The 8,946-nt window shown below is 44.3% G+C and overlaps 1 protein-coding gene across 1 annotated transcript; it reads right to left on the reverse strand.

The window, feature by feature from the left end:
• Positions 1 to 3,280: 3,280 nt before the first annotated feature.
• On the reverse strand, positions 3,281 to 6,676 carry LOC130522552 (type I phosphatidylinositol 4,5-bisphosphate 4-phosphatase-A-like). Its single transcript, XM_057027060.1, has 7 exons — positions 6,390 to 6,676; positions 5,633 to 5,814; positions 5,355 to 5,461; positions 4,829 to 4,940; positions 4,684 to 4,736; positions 4,512 to 4,602; positions 3,281 to 4,441 (listed from the first exon to the last, which is right to left on the reverse strand). Exons 1-7 carry the CDS (start codon positions 6,490 to 6,492, stop codon positions 4,298 to 4,300), a joined length of 792 nt encoding a protein of 263 aa, XP_056883040.1. The 5' UTR covers positions 6,493 to 6,676; the 3' UTR covers positions 3,281 to 4,297.
• Positions 6,677 to 8,946: the final 2,270 nt, after the last annotated feature.

The raw sequence follows: 8,946 nt of genomic DNA on the forward strand, positions 1-8,946 counted from the left end.
GCTTAGCCAGGGAGCGAGCACACAACGACGGGTGTGTTACCACAGATTAAGGGCTTGGACAACTTTTCCATAGTTGTGAAAACTCCACATTCAGAGTACTTCCTTGCTCTGTTCCGGACAATGATGCCAGAAATATAAAACTTGAGTCAAAATACATATTTTAATTCCTTAAATTTCCCGAAAGTCATCCCAAGTCTCATCTCCCCATCTCTGCAAGGGATTCTGGGTAAGAAGAGCCAGAAAACCTGTGTGTGAATGCAACTAACACACACACACACACACAGTATATTGGTCCTTTATGGGAGATGCGACGATGCTTTCACAGCTGTGGCATCCACACGTGTTTTAATGTGGCCGTTCTGCTGTGTTGGATATAAATACCAACCGTTTATTAATTTATATAAATAAGACTTTTGGGGCACATCCAAATTGTTCACATTTCCAGAACTTTTTTATAGCCTCAAGAAGGTCAGAGGCAGTGGAGTTTGAGTCCGAGTGAAGTTTCAAGTTCTCCTTTTTACGAGACAGTTGTGACTCCAGGCGCTCGGGGGTTAGCAACAGCTGTTAGCGTCTGAACTTGGCCAAAGCACAACCTGACTCTGGGGACACATGCATGATTGAACAGGAACATAATAAACCACACAAGCTGGGGGTGTTTTTTTTTTTTTTTTGCATAATTAAAACGATGCCGAACATCTACACCATCCGAAGAGGCTGTAACCGTAGCTACAGGAGCCTACTTATGAAGCTAACATTAGCTTAGTGGTGCTAATAGTTTGAGTAAAATATCAAATGGGTGTATAAATTGTTTGTCTGAGATGTTAAATGTGTTAAATCACCACTGTGTTGTTATAATAAAACCTTTCCAGTGTAAAGTGGATTTTAAAAACATTTATTTCTGGCTTTTATTTCATACACTGATCTTATTAAGCGCTAGAAAATGGGTTGTTTTATGGAATAGTTTTTGAAATTAGTTACAATATATTAAAATATTACACAATTCAAGAGCATCCTGCAAATTCCCTTTGGCACGGCATCGGTAACTTGGTAACCCAGTGCGAGACTCAGGACAGACGTCTGAGTCCTCTAATGGAAATAATCCGCAAGCTTTCGCTGTGATCTCACAGTCGCAGCTGAATACGATAGCGACAGTGTGCTGGTTGTAGGTATCGGTGCAGCTTGGGTTACACCATCACACCATCACTTGGCTCAGAGCTGAGGAGAGTTTTCATCACCATGCATGCACAGCCATGCATCATCCTGACTCAGACGAACCCGCGGTGAATTATCACCCCATCAAACTGATACTGAGCTAACCAGAATACTAAAAATATCATCTCCGGACCCACGTGCTTTAATTCAGAACTCTAATTCGACTGGGACCAAAAATGGAGCATTGGAGCCTGTCTTGGTTTGGACCCGTCCTATCACGCCCCATCAAACGATATCACAGTCATCATTTGACTCTGAGGCTGCACTGTGCCACGGCTCGATGAGCTAATGGAGACCAACACAAAGTGACACCGTCGCCGGGAGGTTCCTCTCGATTCGAACTGTTGAGCAGCGTTGAGTCCAACTCAACTCGAGCTTGTTGCTGGACGAGTGTATTCTGATCTAGATATACAAAACTGCAAGCAAGCAGCTAATTTAGCTTTAGCTGAGTCATGAAGACACAAATGTGACTCTGCGGATAAATAGTTGCTGGGGTCATCCACTTCCTGTGGAAAGGTGAAACCCCTGGATGACAGCACGGGGGCGGCCATCTTGTGACGATGGTGTCATTTACACCAGGGGTGACCAGACCCATCCCTCCACTCGGGTGACAGCGCTTTCCCCCGGCATCCCATTTTCCTTGGTGAAAGCATTTTCTGCCTGGTGGGACAGGAAACCTTTAAAGGGTCTTTTATCTGCTCTATTCCAAAGTGAAAAGTTTTATGTCCGTGCAAGTGTTAAAAGGCGACTTGATGTTGTAAAGTTACGATTCTGCAGTGTCGTGTTCCTGTCGCATGGATTTTGTAGAAGACATTTAAAGCAACAGATTTAAACAGTTGCCCACCGGGTCAGTGGGGCTTGAGGCTCAGTACCGGTGGGCATTTGTACACGTGGTAATTGCTCCATATGCACAATTGTTCATACAGGAACATCATCACTTCAGAGCGTTGATAGAATAGCAACCGTGTAATTATATTTCCAGCAACACTGTGATGTCATGCTAGCATTGCTTTCGCCGGGCTTTATGTTAGAGGTCAATAAATACTTCAAGCTTGTTGGATTTAAATTCAGGTCGTAAATCTGACATCATGATAAAACAAGGTTTTGTAAGGGAGGGAAGAATCTGGCTGATTTCTTCTCCCAAGCATCTCTCATAGCAGAACAGAGGCAAAACAGCCAGTATAGCATCATGCTAAGCTAAAGGAACATAAAGATAAAGGATACCAACACCTGGCAGTGTGTAATTATCTGATTACTGTGCATTTGCATGTGATGTCCCCTTTAAGCTTTTTATTATATGCATTGTCGATGTCAAATGTTCAGAATGACCAGATTTAATAAAAATCTCAGACTGTTAGTTGGACACTGACATAATTGTCCCAGAGACAAACAAAAGTCCTGTCCTCACCGGTGTGTGGTGTTGATGGCGTTTCCCTGCTGGCAGCTGTGGTCCAGGTTGGATTTTGGGCTGTTGCTGTTGATTTTTGCCTGACCCTCCTCCACCGGGACACCTTGCTTCGAACCCCTGGGGTTCTGTGGCTCCATCATGGTCAAAGCGTCCACAGACACAGGTGAAGTCCAAAAAGTCCCCCACTAAGACAATCCCCAAATGGGATGGCAGCAACAAAAATTAAATCCTAAAATAAATAAACAGCTACACAATTGCTTAAAGGATTTTTTGTTTTGGGAATTTTTTCAAGCTACATCCACAGGGGCTGTCCGAGGACCAAAGCTTTTGGTGCCTCAGCGGGAATTGAGTCGCAAGAGAGTCCGAATGTTGAATGAGGAAAAATGTCCCAGGACGCAGCAGCTGGAGGGTGGGGGAACGGAGAGAGAGAGGAGCTCTCGATGGCATTTTGATGGGGACTCCGGCTGTATGTAAAGACTGCGCAGATATAGGTGTGTGTTTATAACAAGCCTCTAAAATGACACCCCCCAGTTTGGAGCGCAGAACTCTTCTGAAGAGGCAAAAAATAAATAAATAAAAAGAATTAGGTAAAATGCTCTTTAAAAATGTCTTCAGGAAAAATATGTGCATGAAGTGACAAAAAAACCACCTGACAACAACTCCGTTTAGAATGATGTCAATGATCTATTTTAATACGTGTTAATTTAGCCAATTTTAGTGCGTCGGGGCACTTTGTGGCAGTCACAGCCCCTCGTGGAGGTCAGATTCTGAGGCGTGTGAGCCAGACATGTTAAAATGATTCATGTTTCACAATATAAAAAGACACAAGAACAAAAGTCAGGACACTAGTGCAACACATTTCACAGCCAGGAGGTACTTGCATCCACCAACCAGAAGAGGGCAGTAACAACTCACATTAGCGCGCAGATTAATCACGAACACAGATGAGGGGGGCAACCAGCCCCTCGGAGTCAAACATTAAGGTTAAAAGTTTAATTTATAGTCATGGAACCAGAACTTGTGGTTTCAACCGGTGTCTCGCGTAGATTAAACCGAGCGTTAGAGTTCTGGATATGAAATGTCCACATCAATTAAAAAAAAATCTAATGCCAAACTTCATTTTCCCCCATAATATTAGGATTCTCTTATTATTAGCACATCGGATGATCCGTAAACTGTCTTCAGGCTGAACGCAGGACATGAAAAACACGCACAAAGTAACATTTATCTTCACAATGGATTAGTGTGATGGCTGTTCTACATATGTAGAGAAAACTGAAAGAGATATCAGCAGATAGTTACAATAGGCCCAAACCCAAATGATCTTCACTTGGTATGAAAAATAGGGGGGAAAGCACACTTAGAAATCTGGAAGCAGCAAACCAGTGATTCCTTTCAAATTTCAAACGATGTTCGCAAAAAAAAACTGAATTTAAGTGCTTATGCGTCTTAAAGGGGAAGTTAAACACTAACTTTAGGCCACGCAGAGTCAAGTTCATGCTCCGAAGACGATACCACTCAATTGGTTTTTGTTAGCATTGATGCTATGAGGCTAAACAGCACAGCAGAAAAGTACAACCAGTTTGTTTTTCTTTTTAAATCACATCACTCTTGTCCTCCGTTTCGCCTCTTCAAGCTTTGCCATCCGCTTATGTGCCCCCCCACCTCGCCATCCGACTACGTGATGTTGGATATGGGGTTGCTTATTTTCAGACATGTCCAGTAGACGGTTCGTGCCACAGTAAACAAAGCAAGGAGGATCAGCAGCGCCCACGAAACGTAGATTCCTTTGGAGTTCTGGGCCGGCTTCCACGTACCGACCTGACGGAGAGGAAACGATGTGGAACCCAGAAAATGGTCGGACCCTGCAGGGAGATATTTACACACTCACCATAAGTCCTGCAGTGGAGGCTGCGAGGACAATGAAGAGCAGGAAGCACAGCAGGCTCCTCCTCCGGGGGTACGTCCGGCCAATGGAGGAGCTGGAGACAGACACCAGAAATACACAGATCAAGAGTCGCTCTCTTCGCTTCCCAGACACAAGCAGGGGTAAAGGAGCTTACACTTTCCGGCAGTGTGGACATCGGGCCAACGTCCTGTCTGAAATCTCTGTCCACTGGAAAAAAGGAGCAAGAGCTAATATGCAGCCATTCTAGAAACTGCGTCAAGTCATTGAACATGAACAAGAGCAGTGAGCTTGTCTCCCACCAGGAATACGTTGGAACAGTGGCCACAGATGACCCGGATGCCCACGGGCTGATGCTGCGGCTCAGGACTCTCCCTGCTTACGTGAACTGGACCCAGGTTGATGATGCGTTTGCTGGGAAAAAAAACAAAACAATGGAAAGTCATGTGAACTGTTGCAAAAACTGCTTGCTCTTCATTGTATTTTGAAATATCTAAAAAAAAACAAAACAACTAGTGGTGTCCCTTGAAAAAGATGTGTTTTGCTCAACTTCCTGTTAAAACCCTTCATGAGCTCAGACAACGGGCTCTTACCGCCATCTAGTGGACGCACAATTGAATAATCTTTATTTACTGAGCGATCTAATAGAAATAAATGTAACCTTGCATTGACTTGACTTTTTAGTGACCTATACATTAAAATAAACATGCTGCTAAAGCAATACACGTCTGCCTTGTAACTATCAAACTAATTATGCAGTTATTTCACTAGTTTGCTCAATTAATCGGGATTACTGCGGCTGAAAAAGAAAAACCTGCTCTTTCTCACCAGTAAGGCCTGGCACAGGCGATCCTCTGCGATGTGACTTTGCAAATCAGCAGACAGTTGCATGGACAGCGAACATACTTCTTCCCGACCGGAGCGTTCTTTATTGGCTACCAAGAGAGAGACGAAAGCATTAAGAAGGTGAGTTGAGCTGAAACCAAAGACCCTTCTGGTTGATACCAGCAATTTCATTTGTTTTATTTCACAACAGACAGCCGTGGTTCCAATCAAGGGAGGCGAAATGATAAGGACCATCATCCACAGAGCGGCTTTGGACTCACGGTGGCCTCGTTGCATATGCCGCACTTGACCACGTGCTGGTGCATCTTGCCCTCCACAGATATGGCGCTCTGACAGACCCGGCAGTTGATGACTGGAGCGCTGCTGCTGTCGGGGCTGCCCTGCGGCGAGTATGGAGGTGGAGGCTCGCCGAGCACCACCGAGGTGGGGAATGATGCCAGACCTGAAAGCAGACAGACACTTAAAGAAAAGAGCCAGAAGGGATGCATAACGTTAGACGTGGAAGGAGCTTAACCTTTGATAACCCACATATATGTCAGGTCACATAAAATTACCACCTGCGAGCGACACACCCAAACATCAAGGTTTATCTGTAGATGCTAGAAGACCAGTGATGAAAATATAAAAAACAAACAAACGATTCATGCATATCACCCTGTCATGAGCTGAACTTTGACCTTTCAGGAAGCTGTATAAGCGGTTCTTTTGCATGATTTATACTGCAAAGTCAGCATTTGGTGGCGATTCCTTATTCTTAACAATCTTCATTTTACAGTATCGTGGCAGCGCAAACACAGATGAACATAAACTTAAACTATATAAGACATATTCTGTAGATATTATGTACAATCATCATTAGCCACAGGGCTAGCTTGCTAGCAAAGCGCAATGAATGATCGGGTTTGTGCCATGCGGAGCCTTTCAGCTCAGTTTTACTAAAAACATTTGCGGAATTTAATCCCTAAACTATGGCAGCCTCACTCTGGCGAGGGCCTCAATAGGACACGGCGGACATACTCTGCGGCTTTGACGGATATCCATAGCAGTTGCCTCCGGGAGAGAGGCCGTTGGTCCCGTCGTGCTGCTCGGAAAGCAGCGGCGACCTTTCCGGATCCGCCATAACTCTTGGCAGCAGCCGGGACGGGTCACAACCCCGGCAGGAATGTTCAGAAGAGCAGCCGAGGGATTTTCAAGCCCAAAGGTTTTGAGTTTGCGATCCTGACACCCACATGACACAGCTGAACTGCTAAAGGCGGAAGCAAAATAACAAAAACACCTCGTCACGTGACCGTGGCCTGGCCAGAGCCCTGATTGACAGCAAAATTAGCCAATTAAACTCTTGGTCGAATGGGCGGGGATCAGGAAAACTGTTGGATTGGTCGGATCGGTTGGCTATAGATATGGTGTGTTTATGTCTGTGTAAAGTGTGTATGTTTGTCTGCCACTTGGTGTACTGAAGACTGGGGCACCGTAGCCCAGATATGTCAAACTCTGGGTAAATTTGGCCGCAGTGTAATTATATTTGACCCGCGAAGATAAATGACGTGTGCAATTGTGTATACATGTAATGCAAGTATTTATACATGTGGTGAAGTGTTGTATTGGATGTATGTTGAGGAGAATGTTATCTAAGGCGTAGTTAAAATATTTGGCCAAATGTTTTAAAACAGGTAAAACCATTTTCATAAAAGCAGTTTATTGTAATGATCCTGTTAGAGTTTAGTTTGAAGCAGGCCTTAATGCAGAGAGGAAACACCTAACTAGGTCTCAAAAAAAAGGTTTATTTTAAACAAAAGAAGTCCCGAACGTTGTGGGGGAAAAACTCGCTCAGGACGGGGGAAAGATCCTGCACATTTCTTCACCAAAGGAGGGAGGCGTGGTGACCTTGAGCAAAGAGCAAAAACACAATCACAAATTCTGAATCTCAAAGGAATCAAGTCACTGAGTTGACATTTACCTCGAAACTGACGTGATCACACCAGGTTCCTGGAGAAAGTGCAGAGCAGGAACAGACAACACCAAAACAAAACACCCAGGACCCTGACAGCTCCATGAAGCAAAGGCATATTTTAATGTATTTTTTTTCATAAACTTTAATAAGTCACAAGTCTTGCATTGCAACCAGCCACATGTGTCCTCTCTTAATCATTTTCACGGCATCACTTTCTTGACAGAGAAATAATTGCAGATGATTAATTTACCGCTCCTCCAGAACATGGTCTGGGACTGGACCAACTACAGTGTTCTCCATGCACAGCTCCTGTGGGGGATTCAGTGTACACACTCCCTCGTCAGGAATTCTCATGAATCCTTGTGGGGGACAAGGATTCATGTAGAGTGCATGGGGGACATGCGCTTGGATCTCAGAACTTTGCATGCATGCTTCCTGACTGTGTATCCACAAATGTGGGTTTTGATCTTGCCTCCCTGCCATGTGTGGATGAATAGACATGCTCGAACCCTGTGGGAAAGGTGCTTGGATGAGGGGTCCTTGTTGGGGAAAACTGCAGCTGTAAGGTTGCTGTGGAAGATAGGTGGGAAGACTCAATCTGCGCTGCACAGGCTGTCCAGGGTTCCCCATGAGATAATTGCTCTTGGGATCGAGGGGGAAAACTCTGTATTTCCTGTCCCTGTGTCTTTTTTTACCCTAAGAAGACCAAACATTCCTGTCATTCTCTATTGCCAGTGCAGCAGGTGAGAAAAGCATCACATTTACTTACGTAATTCAACTGGGTGGACCAGGTGGGGTTGTTCATTTTATGAATCTGCTTCAGTTGTGCTGCCCTTTTGAAATATGTGGACTGCTCTTCCTTTGACATTGACCTCCACTGGAGACAGAAGACAACAGAAAAACCTCTAGATGAGCCACTTTCTGTAATTGGCTCATCTAGATCATCTAGATCTAAATCTCTTACCATTGTTGCCAGATATGAGTTCACAGTGCTGCTGCCTTTGCGCCAGAGTTCTCTTGAGATGTTTGGTCTCTGCTCCGTCATGAACAGCATGAAGGCATTTGGAGGCTTTTTGATATAGACCTCCTCACTGTCGTCATCACTGTCAGAGGTGTCAGTGCTGTTTAATGAGGAACATATTGAATCAAATGGATTAACGCAACCAATGTATACAAGTGTCCTTCTAATATGAATTTGTAGGTGATTTAAACTGTTAAGACTCAACTCACTCTTGAGTATCCTCCTGCAGCTTGTATAACTCCTGCCCGTTCCTTCACAGAGACAGGTACACATCATCAGACAGTCTAGCTAACAGGATTTTATTGTTGCTGTTTGTGACACTTACAGCCATCCAACAAAACATTTTGGGGATTCGTTGGACAAAATGCTTTCTGATTGTGTATCGAACTGTAAACAATAAACAGAGAATACAATGAAATGCTGTGTGCATGCTGCAATGATCACCAACAACTTTTAACTCAATATCTTACCTGGTTGCAACATCTGACCTGGTCCTTGTTAGAATCGACTTTGTTCAACTGCCCATAAATGATGTTGATCTTCGGGTATATTTGTTTTGGAGACTGCACAAGCGACCCAGTGGGTGAAAGAGATTCTATAGA

Source organism: Takifugu flavidus, chromosome 3, assembly GCF_003711565.1.
Source record: "Takifugu flavidus isolate HTHZ2018 chromosome 3, ASM371156v2, whole genome shotgun sequence".
In the NCBI taxonomy this organism is placed as follows: Eukaryota; Metazoa; Chordata; class Actinopteri; order Tetraodontiformes; family Tetraodontidae; genus Takifugu; species Takifugu flavidus.